This window comes from Dermochelys coriacea, chromosome 3 (assembly GCF_009764565.3).
Source record: "Dermochelys coriacea isolate rDerCor1 chromosome 3, rDerCor1.pri.v4, whole genome shotgun sequence".
Classification (NCBI taxonomy): domain Eukaryota; kingdom Metazoa; phylum Chordata; order Testudines; family Dermochelyidae; genus Dermochelys; species Dermochelys coriacea.
The window spans coordinates 45,373,838-45,396,685 of NC_050070.1; the positions used below are offsets into that span (position 1 = coordinate 45,373,838).

Sequence of the window (22,848 nt, forward strand, 5' to 3'; positions counted from 1 at the left end):
AGCTATGCCAACTGAATCCCCAGGATAGACACAGTTATGTCAAAGGAAGAATGCTTCTGTCAACATAGCTACCATCATTTAGGAAGAGGATGTTTGTACTCCGATGGCAAAGACCCCTACCGTTGATATAGGCTGCATCTACTCTAACAGAGTTTTGCTGCCATAACTACAGCTATATGGCTGTGCTGGTATAGCCTCTGTAGTATAGGCATACTTCCAAATGTATTCAAGTTGATGGAATTCCCCTTTGGGTACTTAAGGAACTAGCTGAAGCAATCTCAGAATTACTAGCTATTATCTTTGAGAACTATCTTTGAGAACGGAGGATGGGTGAGGTCCCATAGGATTGGAACAGAACAAACATATTACCTGTCTTTAAAGAGGGGAACAAGAGGACTCAGGGAATTATAGACAAGTTTGCCTAACTTCGGTTCTAGAAGGATACTGGAACAAATTAGTAAACAATCAGTTTGTAAGCATCTGAAGTGTAATAGGGTTATAAGTAATAGCCAACATGGATTTGTCAAGAACAGATCATGCCAAACCAATCTAATTTTCTTTCTTGACAGTGTTACTGGCCTACCGGATAGGGGAAAAGCAGTAGACACGATACATTTTGATTTTAATAAGGCTTTTGACAGAGTCCCACATGACATTCTCATAGTCAAACTAAAGAAATAAGTCTGTCCTGTGTCTAGTACCATTTCATATTTCAATTAAAGATTTGGATAATGGGGTGGAGAGTGTGCACATAAAATGTGTGAATAAATCCAAACTTGGTGGGTTGTAAGTGCTATGGAGGAAGTGCAAAATATACTTAAGAAGGAAAAATCAAATGGGGAATAAATGGGCAAGGCAGTAGTACTTCTGTAAAAGATCTGCAAATTATGGTGTATCACACTTTTGAGTATGGGTCAAGAAAGTGACGCATTTTGAAAAAGAGTAGTGATCAGTTGTTCTCCATGTCCACTGAAGGCAGGACAAGAAATAATCAGCTTAATCTGCAGCAAGGGAGATTTAGGTTAGATGTTAGAAAAATCTTTCTAACTATAAGGATAGTTAATTACTAGAATGGGCTTCCAGGGGAGGTTGTAGAATCCCTGTCTTTGGAGGTTTTAAGAACAGGTTAGACCAACACCAGTAAGGGATGGTCAGTACAGGAGACTGGACTAGATGTCCTCTTGAGGTCACTTCCAGCCCTACCTTTCTATGAAATATACACACAAACATTTTTAGTGATGAGTCCTAATGATGGCACGTGTTTTAAAGCTGAAACAATGGTAAAGATTATTTGGTCTTAATACTCTTCAATATTCAAGGATTCGGCATGGTATGATTTTCTACAAATATTAAAGTGGCCTTTTTGAATAGTCAATCAAAAGAAGTTTGATACTTGATAGTATGTTTTCAGTCAAAGCTCAGATGTGCTTACTTAAGGCCCTAATTCCAGAAGACATCTGTACTCAGGACAGCATTTAAGCACATTCTATCCTCAATTGGGGCTTAGTATGGACATGTTTTGTTAAAATGAAAAGAGCAAACTTGTCTGTTCAGGTTTATAAAAGTAAAAAGTGGATTTAAGTTGACAACTAAATATTTGACAGAGTTTTTCTGTAGGTCTTTTGCTAGTGCAGGGGTCGGCAACCTTTGGCACACAGCCCATTCAGGTGATCTGCTGGTGGGCCACGATACATTTTCTTTACGTTGACCGTCCACAGGCACGGTACTCCGCAGCTCCCAGTAGCCACGGTTCATCATTCCTGGCCAATGGGAGCTGCGGGAAGCGGCGCAGGCTGCAGGGACATGCTGGCCGCCACCTCCTGCAGCTCCCTTTGGCCGGGAATGGCAAACCGTGGCCACTGGGAGCTGCATGGGGCCGTGCCTGCAGATGGTCAACATAAACAAAATGTCTTGTGGCCCGCAAGTGGATTACCCTGATGGGCCGCATGCCGAAGGTTGCCAACCCCTGGGCTAGTGTGTGAAATGTCATTTAGTTTAGCATTGCAAAACTCTTATTTGCCTTGTGTGAGAACTTTTTTTTGTGGGTAGGTAAGTGATACAATTATTATTAGGGCATGGTAGAAGGCGAATTAGTACATGTCTTGGTGGTTAGATTTTCATGACACTTCTGTAATGCTGGCTTAGTTCAGTTTTAGTAGCTATATATTATCATATCTGTGTTTGTGTGTGTATTTTGTTTTTTAAAAGGGCCAAATTCTGCCCTATGTTATATGGGTAAAATTTACTTTGAATTAAGTTACACCTCATAGCAATTTCATGTTATAATTAACAATAAATGATCTCAAAATTGTTGGCTGCTTAAAAATATTTCTGCTAATGAAAGTGATCATTTTTTGCACAAAGCAAGCTTAAGTTCAAATATTTATGTATAACTAGTTTTAAGTATTAATATTACAGTGAAGTCAGATTTATGCTGTTGCATTTGTGTTTGAAATTTCACCACGTGAATACATTAAATATTTGTGCTTCCTGTCAATCTGGATAAGAATCCTTCCATTTTCTTTCAAGCCCAATTGCCATGAAACAATAGCATAGTGAACATATACATTACATTTAACTCGTACTAGCAAATGGCAGATACCCAAGTTGCAAAATAACCTACAGAAAAAAATGCTTGCATACAATACTTTGTCCTCTCATCACATATTAGAACCATTTTATTCTTTCTGTAAATAGAGTGTATATTAATTATTATCAATCTGCAAAAAGATTCTTTCTCTGCCTTTATCATACACAAAAATGTCTCAACATAACTTGAAGACCCAGCTTGAAGTAACTGTGAAAAATAAATAGTTGGAAAAATCTTTCCTTTCCCTGTTTTGAGATATGAGATCGTATCAGGATTTTGGGTGCTTCCAGTATTTAAATTTGAGTCACTAAAGTCTAGGCCATGTGCGTGTTTAACTTAATCCTTGGAGTTGGGTGGAGATTGAGTGGCACTGCCATATCATTTAAACAAAATGATGCTTCAGAATCCTCTTTAGTAATCCATCAGAGATTACTAGTATTTCTGAAATAGTTTAACATATTGTACATTTAGCGGTGAGCATGGTAGCAAATGTGTTAATCAACACTGCTTAGTCTGTTGAGGTGAATATAAAATAGAAATAATTACTGAATACCTGGATTGATGTCATGGCAGCATGTCTTAAACCTTTAGACCTGATCTACGCTGCGGGGGGGGAGGGGAATCGCTCTAAATTATGCAACTTCAGCTATGTGAATAACATAGCTGAAGTGGATGTACTTAGGTCTACTTACTGTGATGTCTACACTGTGGTAGGTCCACTGCTGACGCTCCCCCATCACCTCCGCCTATGCATCTCGCTCTGGTGGAGTACTGGAGTCGATGGGAGAGTGCTCAGCGGTTAATTTATCGTGTCTTCACTAGATACGATAAATCGACCTCCCCCCCCCCCGCCAGATCAATCACTCCGGAGGAAAGAGTAGACATGCCCAGAGTGTGAGTGGCCTGTTTCATTTCAAGTATTCTAAAGCTATGAAAATAGGTTCAGGAAAAATAAACAGTCAAAAAACACACTCCAGATACAGGCTGGATTACTGTAATGTTCCCTACATAGCATGACTCTTGAAGTTCACTCAAAAGTTATGGCTGGTACGTTATTCAACTGCTTATTTTTTGATTGGTGATAGTCACAGGGAGCTTTGCTTTGGTGCTCCAATTGATTTGCTGGCTCTCTATTCACTTCTGGGATTTTTTTATTGATATAAAGCAGGAGTTCTCAACCTTTTTGGGCTCAGAATCCATTTGTAAACCTTAGTGAACTGTCACACCGCACAGGCAACCCGCCTTCCCCAATTACTCTAGCTATGATAAAGGCTAATGCAAACCTAGGATGCATGAGGTGATATATTTCCAGTAGAGAGAGGGAAGCGTTGTTACTATTGTACAAGGCACTGGTGAGACCTCATCTGGAATACTGTGTGCAATTCTGGTCTCCCATGTTTAAGAAAGATGAGTTCCGACTGGAACAGATGCTACTAGGATAATCAGAGGAATGGAGAACCTGGCTTATGAGAGGAAACTTAAGGAATTTGGCTTCTTTAGCCTAACAAAAAGAGAAGCTGAGGGAGATATGACTGCTCTCTATAAATACATCAGAAGGATAAATACCAGGGAGGGAGAGGCATTATTTAAGTTAAGGGCTAGTGGTGGCACAAGAACAGATGGATATAAACTATCCATGAACAAGTTTAGGCTTGAAATTAGTTGAAGGATTCTACCCATCAGAGAAGTGAAGTTCTGAAACAGCCTTCCCAGGGGAGCAGTGGAGGCAAAAAATCTAACTGGTTGCAAGTCTGAGTTTGTTACGTTTGTGGAAGGGATGATATGGTGAGGTTGCCTACAAAGGCATATGGCTTGTCTGCATTTGCTGTAAGAAGTATCTCCAACAGCCAGAGATGGAAGAGGAAGGCTCTGAGTTACAATAGAAAATTGTTTCTCAGGTGCTCAGGGTATAACTGATTACCACATTTGGGGTCAGGAAGCAATTTTCTCTCAGATCAGTTTCTCTGGGACCTGGAATTTTTTTTGCCTTTTTCTGCCATATGGGACACGGGTCACTTGCTGGTTTGAATTAGAGTAAATGGTGGATTCTGTATAACTTGAAGTCTTTACATCAAGTTTTGAAGACTTCAGTAGTTCAGCCAGAGGTTATGAGTTGCAGGAGTGGGTGGGTGAGGTACTCTGGCCTGAAATATGCAGCAGGTCAGGCTAGATGATCATGATGGTCCCTTCTGGCCTTAAAGTCTGAGACTGAGATGCTCCTTGACCCAATTTCAAAATGCTGACGGAGGGCATTGTTCTGCAAACTTTTCTTACACTGAGTCGCACTTACTCATGAAACTGTTCGTAGTGAACTTTTGAAAATGGTTTTCAAGTGAAATTGGGACTGTTCCAGCATTTTAGTGATGGTGTAGATGTGAACTTATCAGTGTAGCCAACATAGAAATGGATGTACTGTTTTGTAAACTTCTTTCCAACCAAAGAAGAGAATGTAAATTTACCAGATTGAAATAGAACTGTCAAGATTATACTTACTAAACCAAATGCTCATGTCTGTTAAGATAAAAGAAGCAGTACTTCTGAGTCATTATTTCAGGGGAGACTTAAGTTTCCATTATCTACTCTGTCTGAGAATAGTTTAAATATAGATGTTGTAAATACCATTTAATCTACAATTACCATATTGAGAGAAGAAAGTGATAGCTTTATGCACTTAACACACTATTCATGAAGATACTTGGTAGTTCTGAAATCTAACATGACATGTCCACAAGACATCAAATTGTGTTTTTAATGGAAGACCTTTTAGTCAGACAGAGCTTATGTGCCAGTGAATTTAGCACAAGCACAGATATTGCTTTATACCTTGACATGACAAATAATGGCAGACATTCCAGAATAATAATTTGTTTACCTGATGCTGCAGTCAGGGCAGAAAAGTAGTGTGACAATATGCAAAAAATAAAACAAACCCTTTTATTTAGTGTTTCTAAAAAATCTTCTTATTCATTTCTTTAAGTGTCAGGGAAAAGGTTGTTTGCAGATTGAGAGAAATGGGGGAATCTGGACTTGGGATCACTTTATTATTTATCATTTTCACCTACAGTTTTAAAAAAAAAATCAAAATGATTAATGTTTAGGCTTTCTGGAGTAATGCCTGTTCCCATTAACAAAGAAACTTGAGAGTTCAAGGAAGACAGGAACGGAGTTGAGGCAGACCAGCTCTTAGTTTAGTGCAGCTTTTGGTTACATACATATATTTTTACTACCTCATGTCATGTGGTCCCATTCATTTTTCATTCTTTTAAAAAATAACACTTGAGTAAAAAGGAAAAAAACTTGGCTGCTTTCTGTATTAAACTGCTGCAAAGATAAACTGCCCCTTCTTGTGTCTGCTGCTCAGAGTGGTTTCATTCTTTCCAAATAATGTGTACCAGAAGAGCTTTCTTTCAAGAGCTGGAATTTGATTTTTAGACTTGTTAGAAATTCTCACAGTATAGTAAGCTGAAACTCTTGCTGGAATTTGGAGGTTATCAACTACTAAATTGCCTTGTTCTTTCAGGAAATTTCACTTTTGCTTCCTAAATCCACATTGAAATAGATAGTCAGCTGTGCCAGCATCATATCTTTTTTTTTTTAATAGGCAAAGCGTATTACCTGTGCAAAAGGGAAATAATGGAAAAACCAACCAAAAAAGTATTAAATTGTGCTACTTCACTATCAGCTATTTCTTATATAATTGTAACATTTTGCATTTGCATCATAAGGGCAATAACTGTTGTCACCAGAGTTTGTATGGCAGCTTTATAATCATATTATCATGAAGTAGGGGCATTATTACTAGTTTTTTAATATTACTACAACTTGTGCATTAGTATTGTTGCAGTCAGAAAAGTGACTGAAAAAATTACTTTAGTATTCAGTATTCTTCAGCAATTGCTGGTCTACTTAATATGCTAATTCATAAATAAAGTTGACCTTTCCTAACTGCAAGTTGTGAAACTTAACTTGTTTCCTGAAAAGGTAGCCTGTATTTTCTCTCACTAACCATCAAGAAGAACAAATCCAAAATCTAAATCCTGCCTCTCTTGTGCACTGGAAGACAGCTTGGAGGTGTTCCAGATGTTCTGCCCAGGAATCTGAGAATATAGCCACATCATCAAGATAGGCGACTGCAAATTCCCCAAATCCAGCCAGAAGGTTATCTACCAATCTCTGAACGGTGGTGGGTGCATTTTGCAGTCCAACAGGGAGCACATTAAATTAATACAGCCCTACATGGGTGGTGAAGGCTGACCTTTTCTTGGCGCGGTCATTTAGTGGCATTTGCCAGTGCCCCTTAGTTAAGTCTAAGGTGGAGATGAACTGGGCACATCCCAGTTTCTCCAATAGCTTATCTATGTGTGGCATTGGATAGTTTTCTGGGCAAGTTACAGCATTTAGTTTATGGTAGTAATTGATCTGGGAAAAGGGGCAAATGGTGAGGTTGCAAAATTTGCAGATGATACAAAATTACTCAAGATAGTTAAGTCCCAGGCAGACTGCAAAGAGCTACAAAAGGATCTCTCAAAACAGGGTGACTGGGCAACAAAATGGCAGATGAAATTCAGTGTTGATAAATGCAAAGTAGTGCACATTGGAAAATATAATCCCAACTATAAATACATATAAAACAATGGGGTCTAAATTAGCTGTTGTTACTCAAGAAAGAGATCTTGGAGTCATTGTGGATAGCTCTCTGAAAATATCCACTCAATGTGCAGCAGCAGTCAAAAAAGTGAACAGAATGTTGGGAATCATTAAGAAAGGTATAGATAATAAGACAGAAAATATCATATTACCTCTATCCATGATACATCCACATCTTGAATACTGCATGCAGATGTGGTCGCTCCATCTCAAAAAAGATATATTGGAATTAGAAAAGGTTCAGAAAAGGGCAACAAAAATTATTATGGGTATAGAACGGCTGCCATATAAGGAGAGATTAATAAGACTGGGACTTTTCAGCTTGGAAAGGAGACGATTAAGGGGGGATATGATAGAGGTCTATAAAATCATGACTGGTGTAGAGAAAGTAGATAAGGAAGTGTTGTTTACTACTTCTCATAACACAAGAACAAGGGGTCACCAAATGAAATTAATAGGCAGTGGATTTAAAACAAACCATAGGAAGTATTTTTTCACACAATGCACAGTCAACCTGTGGAACTCCTTGCCAGAGGATGTTGTGAAGGCCAAGACTATAACAGGGTTCAAAAAAGAACTAGATAATTTCATGGAAGATAGGTTCATCAATGGCTATTAGCCAGGATGTCCCTAGCCTCTGTTTGCTAGAAGCTGACAATGGGTGACAGGGGATGGATTACTTGATGATTACCTGTTCTATTCATCCCCTGTGAGGCACCTGGCATTGGCCATTGTTGGAAGATAGGATACTGGACTAGATAGACTTTCGTCTGACCCAGTATGGCGTTACATTCTTATGAAAGATTGAAAAATTTGTATGTGGTTAGTCTGGAGGAAAAAAGACTGAGCGGGGACATAACAATCTTAATGTATGTAGAAGATTGTTATAAAAAGGAGGGGTGATAAATTATAAGTTCTTATCCACTGAGGACAGGACAAGAAGTAAGGGAGATTTAGGTTACACATTAGGAAAAACTTCCTAACTATAAGGCTAGTTAAGCACTGGAACAAATTACCCAGGGAGGTTGTGAATATCTGAGATTCGGAGGTTTTTAAGAATAGGTTAGATAAACACCTCTCAGAGATGGCCTAATACTTAGTCCTGCCTCAGTGCAGGGGACTGGACTAGATGACCTATCGAGGGTTCTTCCAGTCCTATGATTCTATGACTATGACTACTCTACTCCGTGTCACTCTGGCCTGGTATCATCTTTGACTCCTCCCTCTCTTTTCCTCTACACATCCAGGCTGTGTCCAAGTCCTGTCACTTTTTCGTCTACAGCCTTTAAATTCTATCCTGTTTTTTTCTCATTCATGCAGCTGAAGTTTTCTTATTCAAATCTTTCTCATGGCAATCAAGATGTTGTCTCTTTCTCTACACTTTTGTGAACCACCCAAGTTGGTCCCTCCAGTTAGTTTAAAATGTAGCTGCTAAGATTTTTGCATGTTGCCCTGACCATATCACCACCATTTTCTCACTAAGTTCCACTGCATAAATCTTAAGCTTCTTTTGCTATCATTTAGGGCCCTTCATAACTTTGACCTTCGATAATGGTCCATTCCTGTCTCATATCGCATCCCTTCTCCCTCCAAAGACTTCATACCACAAATGCCAGTTTTGTCCTCTCAGGAATCAGTATTCTCATTCTAACCTCTCCATAACTTCTTCTCCACTTCCCTTATGCATGGAACACCTTTCTTTGACTATCTGCGAAGCCACTACCTTTTCTTCCTTCACATCTTTTTCCACAAGACCAACCTCTGCTATGACACCAGAGAAATCAGCTATTTGGGTTAACCACAACTGCCTGACATGATTTTTACACTGAGTAAAATCAAATCATGTTTAATTTCATGATAGTTAACATTTGCTATAACATGGCATTTCCAATGCATATTATGTATGTTTTTAATGCAAATCCAATCAAAGGTATGGAGCATTTTTATGCAACATTGTGGAATTTATATTTGATCAACTTAATAGAACTTCTGGTGATTATGGAGTCTAAGATAAAGTTTAAGTTAAAAATAACATCAGTGGTAACGCAGAAAATCCAGTTTAGATCCTCTGTGATATGTCGAGTAAACACGTTATATTTAGAGTTCATTCTGCCACTGTATTTCGAGTTGAATACTATCTATATTACTAAAAATTATTACATGAGAACAAGAATTTTGTTCTTAGCTCAGCTGCTCCTGCTGTTTATTTCCTCAATTGATTTCCTAATTTTCCTTTTGATATGTGGCTTTTTTATCTTTCCTCTTAACATTTGTTAAATCACCTAATGGGCTTTTTACTGCAGACTTATAAAACCCTGAAAATTGGGTTAATGTTGGGAAATAGTTTTAAACTCTAAACTGTAGCATTGCAAATAAACCCGCTATATATGCGACATAGTTAAAGTAAGCCTCCTATAGCTTTGTAATGAGCGTTCATTTTCTTCCAATACTTGCAGCTGTATCTGGCATGTGATGTTAATCTCATGTGTAAGGCCAAAATTGTGTTAATGTTTTCAGAAATTATCTGCTATGTCTGATTTTAAAAATATGTGCATATATATTTTTTTAATCCCACAGATGTATCTTGTGATTTTTCCAGAGGGAACTCGTTACAATCCAGAGATGCCAAAAGTCATTGCAGATAGTCAGTTATTTGCTGATAAAGAAGGTAAGCAAAACTTCAAAGAACTTTGGTGAATGAAGAGGGAGAGAATATTATTCTTTTATAACATCACATGTATTTGTTTGTGTGAATGAGATAGAGAACGAGAGAGACTTTTTTGTTTATTTTATAACATATAAAAGATTACTTCATATGTCTTCTGATTTGAATTAGGAATTAAGTTTGTCCACTCCATAAATCACTCTTAACAAAAGGAACCCTTCATGTGGTGCTTCTGTTAAGTGCTGGGGGGGTTTTGTACAAATCCACCAACATACCAGTGTCGTCAATTGGCCACTGGACATCATTTTACCGACCTCCAAGTGAATGTAGCAATGATTATACGTCCTCATAAATTTGTAGTTGTTGCTACCTACCCAAGCTATACGAAAGAAGAACAACAACAACAAAATCAGCTACCATTTTTATCTTGTCATTGTTGATTTACTGATGTTTTTTAATAAAATAGTAGTTTACTTTTTGAAGTTTTAAGGTATGTTTTCACTTTGTACAAGCTTGTGTCCATTTTCTAAAACAAGGTTGTCTGTTTGATTTTTATCTATAATATCTATACTTCAGTGGAATTACTTTAGAAGAGCTTTTAGGAACATGGAGCAGAGTACTGGTCCATCAAGTTCAGCATCCTGCCTCTGATGATGATCAGTACTACATGTTTAATGAACCCATTGTATAGAATGACTCGCCCAAGGGAAAAGTTTGTTCCTGGCATTCATTCCTAGGAGCCCTCATCATGGATCAGGACCCCATTGTGCTAGGCACTGTATAAACAAAGGACAAAAAGTTTACAATCTACGTACAAGACAAGAGAGTACAGATGGTGGAGTACAAAGGAACAATGAGACCATATTGACCAGCATAATAGGCTGTGGTCTCACCTCAACAGTTAGAGCACTGGTGTGCTTTTTGTAGGCATTATGACAGAGGAGAGTGTGAAGGAGGATAATGAGTTCGTTTGGCAGAAGTTTATGCGGTGCTCCTCGCATGTGATCAGGGAAAGCAAGGGAAAAAGCATGAAGGTGCTTGTTTGAAAATTTAATAAGTAGGCAATGGAAGCTGACATCATGAGCCAATCAAAGGCAGGAGTCAGCATCTCAAAATGTTTACACTTTTCAGTGTAGCTGTTGGGAGAATGCATTTCCTGGTTTTTGTTTGTCTTTTTTCATTTTTTTCATTTTTTTTTAACTGTTGATCAGAAGTGAAATCAAAAATACAACAATAGTTCTCAGAAAGTCATTTCTGTGACACTGAATTGAATTGAGAAGTATGTGAATCAGCATGCTGATATTGTCAGGCTATTGAACTTTTGTTAATTTTAGCCCAAAGAGAGAGAGAGACTTTTTTTTTTTTTTTTTTGCTTCTCAAGAAGAATGGAATTTGTGTATGTGTGTGTTGTGTGCGTGTTTAAGTCATAATGTATACATCTCTTCAGTTTCCTGTTGAAAGTGAACGACAGGTGTTAGTGATATTTTTTCCTGTTCTTAATTATATCTCTTCTATTTTGTCACTTTATTATGTTTTTTTCATGGTCCTTGATGTTTCATAGAATCTGTTTACTTATTCCAGCACCTTCTGAGACGATATATTCTGTTGTTGTTCTAAATCTTAAGAAAAACTCTTGTTTAAAAATACTAAAAATTGATCCTTTTTAATATAAATATTTCTAGGTTATAAAATGCTTTTAGTTTTAATAGTAGAATCTTCCTCTTCTGCATTTTTCTAATTCTCACATTTTGTTGAATAAAAATGGTCTTTCCTCAACACCACAGGCAAGATATAATAGCACAGTGTGGATTTGTTCCTGCTTCCATTAATGACAATAGAGTCTTAAAGTAAAGTTTACTAATATGTTATGAAATATCATAAAAATGAACTACAGTTGTGAAAATAGTGCATTTTGTTTGCAGTATCCTTTTTTGTTCACTTGAAATTTCACAAAATTTAGTAATTCAGAATTCATTACCTACTGTTTAAACTTTGCTTGACTCAGACAATAAAAATAGTCTGGTCAGTTTTATCTTTTGTTACAGTCAGTTCCACTTCGATTTTTATGCACTAGCACAATGAATCGATGTTTGGGTTGCAAACACTGTAGGGTGTTTTTTTTCCTTAAAAAAAATTGAAACTTGAATAAAAATACAAGGAGACATTTCTCTTAATAGTTTTTTAAGTTTATTTTGCTCAACTTAAATTTTGATACAAAATTTATTGAATATAATTCTCTTAAAATATTTGTTAAGCATCAGTTGAAGTGATGAGACCTAAAGCGTAAAAAATGTTGCTGTAACTACTATATGAATATACAAAATTGTTGAAGATCACAAAGCTGTCCCAGATCACACAAAAAAGTTCTTTTATACTTTGTTTTGGTGTCTGAACTCTGGAAACATTGACTGCTTTGAGCATGATTGAGTATACCTGAGAAGTTTATTTTGCTTTTACAAAGTGAGAAGTATGGAAACCTTTTTCTGTTTTTACCTTCTGTAAGGCAAATTGATTCCCTGGAGAAGCTTTCTGAAAACAGGAAGAATTTATTTCCCCTCTCCCCCAATCTTTGGTGTATAAGATTGATACGTATCTTTGTCTGATTATTGATATTAGTTAAACATCAGTTATAAAAAGGCTGCAGTGACTACACATTCAGATTGACTGGATTGCAAGATAGTTTTGGGACTGTAAAAGAAAAAAATCAGACACTTTGGTGAACATCCAAGGATTTGATTTGCAGGTTACTGACCTGAAATACATGCCTATGGCATGATGCAATATGAAAATGTAAATAAGCTTAACTGTGCATGGATAAGATGGAAGAATATCAAACGCAAAGAATTTAAGCCAGTTGAGATCTCTGGTGAAACAAACAGGGGATTTTTATTTTTTTATTTTAGTTTATTAAATAGACTTCCACGTGATGGTTTGCTGAACCATGAAATTTGGGATCTTGTCTGCCTGATTTGGTTAGGAAGCCTCCTGTTCTTAAAACAGAAGCAAATAAGATGCATAGAATTGTTTCTGCCTTGTGGAAATCTGGGTATGAAGAAGATGAGGCTGAGGATTGTGGAACATGGGGAAACTTCCCTGGGAGGAAAATGGGCCTCCTCCTTACCCCAGTGCTCTCAGAAAAGAGGATAGGGTTCTCTAACATGAAAAATAAGCTCAATGAACTGGATTTGAAAATTACCATAATGCACTCTGCCAAGTTCTCAGTTGAGTATACTGCCAGCTTTTTTGTTTACAAAAATCCAAAGGATGCCAGAAACTTCTGGAGGCTACAGATAGAGTTAGGGGGCATTAATATTCCTGTTTGGGGGGAGAAACTGAAATGGACACACTGATTAGACAGTACAATCAAATATTCCTGTATATCTGATGAAAAATATTATAAATTGTTCCACATCCTTAAACCTGTGTGTGCAAATACAAGTTAATTTGTAGCCTACAATCTATCCCATAGATAGTGTCTGTAGATATGAAAGGGGATGGATAGAAAAGTATGAAAGAACAGCTTTTTTCTGTGATCTGGGACAGCTTTGTGATCTTCAACAATTTTTGTATATTTATATAGTAGTTATAGCAAACTTTTTTTTATAGGGGACTTGCTTCAGAAATAACTTATCTCCATAGCATTCCTGCAGTACATCATACTGGATGCTGTAAAGCAGGGGTTCTCAAACTGGGGATCACGACCCCTCAGGGGGTCACAAGGTTATTATGTGGGGGGGGTCGCAAGATGTCAGCCTCCACCCCAAACCCTCTTTGCCCCCTAGCATTTGTAATGGTGTTAAATATATTTAAGTGTTTTTAATTTATAAGGGGGAGGGGGTCACACTCAGAGGCTTGCTCTGTTTGAGAACGATTGCTGTAAAGTGTTTTGGATGGAGGCTATGCCTCAGTCTCAAATTATGCGCCAATGAGTAGGGGGCTGAACCCTAATGGGCTGCTGTGAAGTTAACTTTTTACTACTACTATAGCAGAAGTAGAAGTAACTTTGAGCCGGGGAAAGCAACTTCCATGACATTGCCTACTAGCATTTTTGTCAGTAGAGAGGCTTTCAGAAAAATTGAAAAAGACCATGTATGCATTTTTCCCATGTGTTCATTTTGTTGTTGTTGTTTATATTTGGGCAAGGAAGCACTGTTATTAATAATTGGTGAAATAGTCGAGACTTTTACTACTGAATTCATTTGGGCCAGGATTTCACCCACTGCTTATAAGGTACTTTTGAATATGTAAAGGACTATAGAAGCATTGTTGTTTATAAACATTAATTTTTTGGATTTTAAAAATGTTTTACTCATCAAGATCTGAGATAAGTGTTGTTGTTATTTTTTCACTTTTTAAATTATAGGCTGAGATTTTAAAAGGAGCCTAAAGAAGTTAAGCACCCAAATCCCATTGTAATTCCTTTAAGTTCCATTGAAAATCCCAGGCAAGAGTGTATTCTAAAATACTAAATATAGGCATTGCTTTATTGAGATGTTGATTGTGTTCTGGTTTGATACTTGTATAATCAAATACTGAGGTGACATCAACTCTAAGGAACTAAAAATATTTACTATTCACATTCAGTGGGTGCCAGAAAGTTCTAGGCAACCTCTTACATTTTAGTTGGAATAAGAATAGTCAACATTTTAAAAACAAAATCAGATATTTGATGCAATTCAGTGCGTTTCAGAAGTGAAAAATGTGCTCTCCAGAAAGAAGTATTTAATGAGCCCCTGATATAAAAGTGATTTCTGAGAGGCATGATACAGCAATACCCAGAGAAATGAGGATGTTCTGTAGAGAGAGGGAAATCACTTGAACCTTTCATTCAGCTTGGTGCCATAAATATAACAATTCAAGAGATCTTATGCAAGTTTTGCCAGAGTGCAAGAGAGGCCCTCAGGTATCTGTCTGAGGCAGACACAACCCACCCCATGATAGGGTTACACACTATGTCTGGATTTGATCCCCTGTATCCATTTATTGTCTATTCCTGACATGGTATAGGTGACTGTGTAATACAATGCCATATCTCCTTTCTCCCAGAGTCAGGCACAATTGTTTTCCTCATCACTTTCTGATGAGATGTCTTTTTATGATTCCTGATAATTTGAGGAAATTTCTTTCTCACGCTTCTTCGTATTTGGGGTATTGGAGTACAAAGTATGTCCATTTCAGTTCTCCCTGTGTCCCGTTGTGTGCATAGTCACTTCTTTCCACATTTAGACTGTTTTTTGCGTCCCGCTTTCCACGAATTCCATATTTCAGTTTGTGGTCACTGATTCTGCAGTTGGGGAAAGTCTATCTTAGTTTTGCACACTTCATTGTGATGAGGTAGTCAGCTACCTGGTTGTGATAGTTCTATGTATGATCTGTAGCAGTCCAGTTTGTTGGTGTCTTTGATTTGTTCTTCCCAATGACATGTATACTGGTATTTTAGGTAATGGTCTAGCATCTTAAGCAGCTCCCAGTTTTTAATTGTTGACTGCACTGGTCAGAGTTTTTGAGTTGTTGAGCCTGAGGAGCAATAACATATAGGTGTGGATTGTATTTTAATTTGGATTTAGTATTTGATCATTTAGTCCTTTGTAGTGGAAGTAGTGTTTACTGCCTTCTTTGGTAAAAATCTACAAACCCTTTATAGCATATTACTGGCCCTCTGCTGGAAACAAATATTTCTGTAAAACGCACAAAATATACATACATTTTTTCTTTACACTTTTACATTTAAGTTAGGAGCTGCTCTACACTTCACTATGGATACCATGTTTAATTTCTTTCTCTAGTGGTTAGGCCTATACCATCACAAACAGGAAAGCAGGATCTCATTTTCAGCATTCCATTAGGTTTAGTAAAACATGAAATTCACTAGATTTCGCAGAGGGCACTCAGAAGTTTTGAAAACAAATGGCAATGAACTTGAGCCTTGCCATTCCTAAAATTTCTTTAGTAACTTTTGAACTGATGAAAAGATATTTTAAAATGGTCAAAAATTAAACTTGGCTTATCATTACCAAACCAAGACAAAACAATCTCCCCAGGCAAAATGCATTCAGGAATTTTCTATAAATGTCTATGCCAGAAACTAGACACATTTTTGCACACATGTTCATACCCACACCAAATAAAAATTAATTTATTAAATGGAGTTGAAAATATTTATTTTAAAATGTTATTTAAATGTAAATATTATCTTGATTGAAATTGCTCTTTCAATTTAAGCTTATTCTGCATATACAAACATTTGTCTTAAATTATCTGTAAAAGTAGTCTATAAAAGTGATACTTCAATTGACTTAATTAGGTCCTGATACTTGTTTTGGTTTGCATTTAAATAATTTGTAGTATTTTTATATCTAGAAATGATTATTTGGAACCCCCTCTTACAGAAATAGCAGCTTAGTGATATCTTGCTTTTGCGTACTTTTAACTCTTTATATAAGCAAATTAAATACAAAATACAGCACAAAATGTGGAGAGGAAGATGTAGAATAAATTGAAAGTGTGACTCCTGTGTTGCATTGGAAACATTGGAGAGTCATGCTTAGGGAAAAAAAAAAAAAAAAAAAAAAAAAAAAAAAGAATTCCCTAGTGTCCTTTGTTTCTTTCTATGGGGTGTATAATACTAGCAACGGTATGTTAAGCAGCTTTTTCTGGGGTTGGTTTGTTATGGAAAAGCCCTGCTGCTTTGGGTGTTGGTTTCTTTCCTTGTAGTTAAGTATATAGTAACAGGAGTCCATCTTACCCAGAAGGGTTTGTAATACTCATATTAATGTCTTTAATTATCATTTGAGTCCTACCTCTTGAAATTGGTGGGAAGGCAATGCAGAAATGGTATTCTTGACTGTGGTGGGTTGTTACACAGTACTTCTCTTTAGAATTGTTCAGTGTCACAGGCAGTGTAGGATGGGGCATTCTCTTTAGCTTGTTCTAAAAGAAACAGTAATAAGGAAGGGACATTGTTATCCCAAGCCATAATCAAAGGCTAAAATGTTTAACCTAAGGTTCCATACTTAGGCACCTAATTAAGTAACTTGATTTTCTTCTTCGAGTGCTTGCTCATGTCAATTCCGTTTTAGGTGTGCGTGTGCCCATGTGCATGGTCGTCGGAGATTTATGCCTTAGCGGTACCTGTAGGGTCGGATGTGGCGCCCCCTTGAGTGCCGTGCTCATGTGTCGGTATATCAGGCGCCGCCAGCTCTGCACCCTCTCAATTCCTTCTTACTGCCCATGGTGATTAGTCAGAGTGCCTTTCCTTGCATAGCAAGAGCTAGTAGTTTTGTCTCATAGAATAGAATATCAGGGTTGGAAGGGACCTCAGGGGGTCATCTAGTCCAACCCCCTGCTCAAAGCAGGACCAATCCCCAACTTTTGCCCCCGATCCCTAAATGGCCCCATCAAGGATTGAAGTGACAACCCTGGGTTTAGCAAGCCAATGCTCAAACCACTGAGCCATCCCTCCCCCTAACTTCAAGCCTTAGGGCCTTGTAAATAGTTTTTATAGTAGTTAGTGTTAAGTAGTTAAGTGTAGTTAGAAGTTAGAGTCCCAGCGGTGACTTCACCCCAGGCAGGGCATGCCTCGGTCTCCAGGGCTTAAGCCCTGCGTGGACTGTAACGGGCCTATACCTGTAAGTGACCCCACAGCAGCTGCCTCAAGTGCTTGGGGAATCACATTTGAAGGACAAGTGTTGTATTTGTAAAAAAAATTTGACCCAGAACTCAGAAAGAGTAGGATAGTTGGTTGAGGGCTCTCCTCATGGAGGCTGCCCTTCATCCGGCTTCAGAGCCGTTCCACCAAGACTTAACTCCTAGTATCTTGGCCTTGGTGCGCAGTGCACCCAGGACATCAGGTTCCACCTGGCACCACTCCCCATCACTGGTGCCCAGAAAGAAAACTAAAAAGCAGGGCTCCCCAGCAATGGGCAAGAAAGGCCATGGGGCATTGGGCAAAGGACACAGTTTGGGCTGCCCAGCCACTCCAGAGCCAAGTGGATGTGCCCCCCTGGTCGGGGCCTTTAGCCCCTTAAAGGATCCACCACCAACTCCCAGGAGTCATAGGGGACCCAAACTTGTGGCGACATTGATGCCTTCCCAAGCTCCCCTGGCACTGAGAGAGCAGAGGTCTCCGCCCATGCCACAGGAAACATCAAAGTCTCCCTACAAGGGAAAGCCAGCCTCTGATACCACCACCTCCCCAGGGGAGTAGTGGAGTGCTGCCGATCCCCCGAGCCAAGGCAGTGCTCTCCGTCTCCACGTCGCAGATCTCCGTCGTCACAGCCCAGATCCTCTGGGTTTGCCCTCAGTCACTGGCACTGCGTTCATGATTCCTGCCATCTCAGCGCAGATCACCTAGGAGGAGGCACCGGTCTTCATACTACCAGCACCAGCATACTACCCGCTGGTCGTCCTCTCGACACAGATCTCGTCGCATGCCCCGTGGGAGTGCTCCCGTCATGATACCGATCCCCCCCTATACTGGCACCAATCCTCCCACTCCTAGCACTAGTCTCTGGCAGTGACAGTCAGCAAGTAGACCCAGGCTGCGATGGCTCCACCATGGTCACCGGAAGGGGATTCCTCCAACACGGAAGGGCAATTTAACCCCTCACCGAGACTCCACCGGTGCGATTGGACACCTGAGGCCGCATTGACTTCTATGGCACCACCTAGGCAGCATGGCCAGTGGGCAGTGCAGGGGCTTTATTGGAGTGTGTGGTGCATGACGAATTTAGAAAACAAGCTCAAGAGAAATAAAGTATATTTGATAATCAGCAGTACGGTTCCAATGTGATAGATATGTAATTTCCTGCAATATCCTTGAAAAACCTTACTGAATTAAGTTTAAGTATTTTTGAAGTCCATTGTATTAAATGCAAAGGTTATGTGTTATTGTAGGCTGGGTTTCATGTAACTTCTGTAGAGGGAGGTGAATGCAAATTTCCTACCCCCTGCTTATGCAAAAAAAGTCTAGCCTTTTGAAGCTGCGCCCTGAGGAGTGGACCATTGTCATAAGAACATAAGAAAGATTGTCCTGGGGCAGACCAATAGTCCATCAAGCTCAGTGTTCAATCTTCCAACAGTGGCCGATTTATTATCAACATTGAATTTCATCTGCCATTTTGTTGCCCAGTCACCCAGTTTTGTAAGATTCCTTTGTAACTCTTCACATTCTGCTTTGTCTGCTGATCACCTGTTCTTGGAATATGAAGATCAAAGTCCCAGGCTGTATAAAAGAAAGACTAAATTATTCGTGGTTGTGCTCATTATGAGCTTAGACTGTTATGAACTTGTAACCACAGAAAAAATCCTTGGTGGGGTTTGAAGGACTGACCTTCAAAAGGTGTGACCTTTAGTAAGTTTATTAACAGAGGCGATGTGTGGGAGAGCATGTAGGGTCACGTGCCCTCTCCCCAACTTCTGCCAGTTTTTTCCACCTCCCGCTCAGCCAGATGGTGCAGCCAGATCCCTCCTCCCTGCCAGCAGCTGCCAGAACCAGCAAGCTGCGTGCCATGGGAAGAGGCAGGAGCAACACCTGGGAGCTTCAAGGAGGGGCCACTGCTTTCTGGGAGGGGAGATTGAGGGTAAGTCTCCTGGGGGGAAGGGGCAGCACATGACTCAAGCTGTTCAAGGGGCAGCCAAACCTTTAAATTGTGGGGCCCCCCCATCAGCAGGTACAGGTTGTCTCTGCTTATTAGCATGTGTGTAGGTTCTTTTATTTTTATTAATATTTTTCTCTGCAATACTTTCACCTTACAAATAAATGTGCTTGCTTATAGGGAGCTTTATGGTAACTTGTAACTGCTGACAGTTACATTATTCATAGTGCTAAAAAGAGAAAGAAGCGCACAGATGCTGGTCTGTTTAAGCAGTCTGGCTTGCTGGAGAAATCACAGTGTGGGCAGGGAACTGTGGAGCTTGGAAAATCCCCAGTCAGGAGGGCGATAGACGCGGATCTCTACCCAAGGGAGGTGATGGCTAAAGAGCCAGGAGCCTAGAGTTGGGTGCCATTGGTAGACCACAGAGGGTGAATTCTGGCACAGCTGCCCTGAACTATGATATCTGGTAATGCAAGTCCAGCCCTGTTCCAAAGTCATGAACAAAATGGCATTGTCACCAAAGTAGAAGTGTCTTTCAAACACAGCAGTGAGATGGCTTGTTGTGTAATATATCCTATCAGACATATGGTACGTTCTGCATCATGATTTTCATTTTAAGAGTTCACAAAACAAAACAACTTTCACTTGCTACTTGTCTGCATGTTTTCACACGTTTTCTTTAGGATCCCCCTTCACCTTCCTCCTCTGTCTCCAAAGTCCTTCCACCAGGAAGTTGCATATTTGTTCCTTGATTTTATGAATCTTTTGGGGGGAATTTATAAATTTCTGATGCTAGACTCATTTTAAGATTGTGGCCTAACAAATGATTTTCTGTCTGTGTGGGTGGTCTGGTAATGTGTATCTTATTGGTTGGATAGCAGACAGTGTCTTTATCTGAAGATACTAGAAACAGAAGATGTGAATTTGCCACAAAGCAGCTAACTCACCCACTGTGGAAATAGCTGTGATATTTTTGTAATCTCACTTTTGATCAGTTCTCTAGCATAGTGTTGTTATGATAGTTCTCTACAGTCTATTCCTGTAAAGGGAGAGTATGTGACCCTAATAATATTAGGAACTCCCACCAAGACATCCTAGGTTAGCAAGGGCTTCTTCCATACGTAACTTAGAACTGTCTTTCTCTGTTTAAAAACAAAGCTGTTAACCATGTAGAGCGAAGAAATTGTAGGACTAAAAAAGAGTTATTACCATGTGGATAAAATGCATCTAGCTTATCCAGCTTTTCAGCAGATTTTATCACTTGTCAATAGATGTAACCATACAGTAGAACCCTGATTTTATGAACATCAATCTTCTGAATGATCAGTTATATGAACCATTTTTCTGCTGTCTAAGTCAGGTTCCTGCTGCCAAATATGACTTCAGTCCTTCATCCAACATTCAAGGAATTGTACTGGGTTAAAAACTAAGAGAGTTGATGGCAAGGGATTCCGTTCTCTCAAAGAAAAATCATTTTTATTGTATACATTTATTACTGTTCATTATGTATACTATGCACTGTACCTATTGTAATTTTCAGATGTTCGATGTTATGAACTTTTTGATTTTATGGACTGTTCAATTCTCAATTAGTTCATAAAATAGGGCTTTTACTGTATATAAATCCAATCAACTGGATATTGAGCTATCTGAAATTATTAGAAAGTATTTTAAAAGTGTTAAACTCAATGATTCTCTCGCCACTTTCATCCACAGAAAACACCATTGTGGAGTTTTAAAATTAACATTGCTAAATCTTGTAATTTTTCTCCATAAACCTCAAAATTGCTCATTGCCAGTCTGTGAACCATGATGTTCTGGGTGGGGATTGGGAAGGGACAGAATACTTTGAAAGTGTCCATAAATGTTGTTAGAATGTAATGAGTATGTCCCATAGATTTTTCTTACCTGTTGGTCGGGTGGAGTTTCCCATAAGTAAGTTTTGGAATTTCACAGGGTCCCTGAATTTTTGGTAATCGCAGTCGTTATTTTTTTCTTGCCTTGCAGAAGATTTTTCATTTATCTCTGGAGGATGAAGATTAGGGGAGGAAAGGAGGTGTTTGCATTTCCTGTGTTCAGACCTCTTGGTATGCTCCACAGTTGGATTTGTTTTGGGTCAGAGACTGTGTGAGAATCCTAATGTGTAATTTTTGGAAAAGTAGCTTTTGGACTACTCAGAGAGTTTGTGAAGATGTTTAAGTTTTACAAGTTAACTAGTCTTATGGATTTCTTCGCCATGTTAGACAGTGTCTCTGTCCGTTCCAGTGGGAAGCCTTTCGATTTTTTAGATGAGAACAATGTCCAGGTTTGTCCCTTTGGACTCTCAGTGGAGATACTCAAGGGATTCAGATTCAGATTAGATTTTCCTGTGTCTGAACATAGTAGGAAATATCATGGCTCCTCTCCTCCAGATATGTTCTCTCTTGGTCTGTGGTGAATACAGTTTCTGGGGGTAAGATTAAAAAGAGGGGAACCAGCTGACCTAACATTAGTCCTGGATGATCACTGAACCAGGTTTCTTGTCCAGTGATTTGTCTGCAGTAAAATTATGAATGGTAAAAGGCATATTAGACACTGATCTTTAGTTGATCAACCTGACTCGGGGGTCTAGGTTTCAGTCTGTTTTGGGCTCTGGTGACATAAGCATTCACTGACTTTACCAGATTCAGTATAACTATCCACTGATTTTTCCAGACTCTGGTTGGCATTTTCTCTGTTCATTGCCTTCAGATACGACTTGTATCGAGGAGGAATACAAGTGAACGGTCAAACATTTATATATCTATTTTTAATTTAAACGGTTAATTTCTAAAGATGGTGGTGGATGGGGCCTTCACACTCATGAGGGAAAGCTTCCCATTCATCTCTGCTAAGTAGTTATTTTTTCTGGGTTGAAATAATCTTTACTTTTACTAGATCTGTTCACCAGAATAATACTTGAAGCATCATTGTGCTCTTGATTTTCTTTAGATTATCTGACCATTTTAGTAGGGGCCAGTTCTTTTTTGGTTTTATTGGCCTCCCTAGCTTGTCTGTTAAGACTTTGTAGTTTTTATAATAGTTTACTAACTTGATAAAATTCAAAAATTAGGTTCTCCTCTATATATTAGCAATGAGAATAGCATTACAAGGTAAAGTATGACATTATTAGATATTTAGCTTGTTTTCTTTGGCTTTTAAAGTAAAATCTCATGACCTCAAATACTTTAACATAGAGTCTTAACTTTGTATTGCCCAATATTAAAAACAGTTTAAGCACAGCTTGTTTTGTGAATTGCATGCAGACAGGCTGCCAAAATAATTGTAACTAGTTGTTTTTAAATTATGGTATGTTGACTTTAGCAAAGATT

The 22,848-nt window shown here is 38.7% G+C and overlaps 1 protein-coding gene across 1 annotated transcript in view; it reads left to right on the top strand.

The window, feature by feature from the left end:
• The window catches only part of AGPAT5 (1-acylglycerol-3-phosphate O-acyltransferase 5), a 122,150-nt gene that overhangs the window by 49,597 nt on the left and 49,705 nt on the right, over nt 1-22,848 (top strand). The window contains exon 5 of the mRNA XM_038397122.2: nt 9,815-9,905. Coding sequence (XP_038253050.1) covers nt 9,815-9,905 — 91 coding nt within the window. The remainder of the gene's footprint in view (nt 1-9,814; nt 9,906-22,848) is intronic.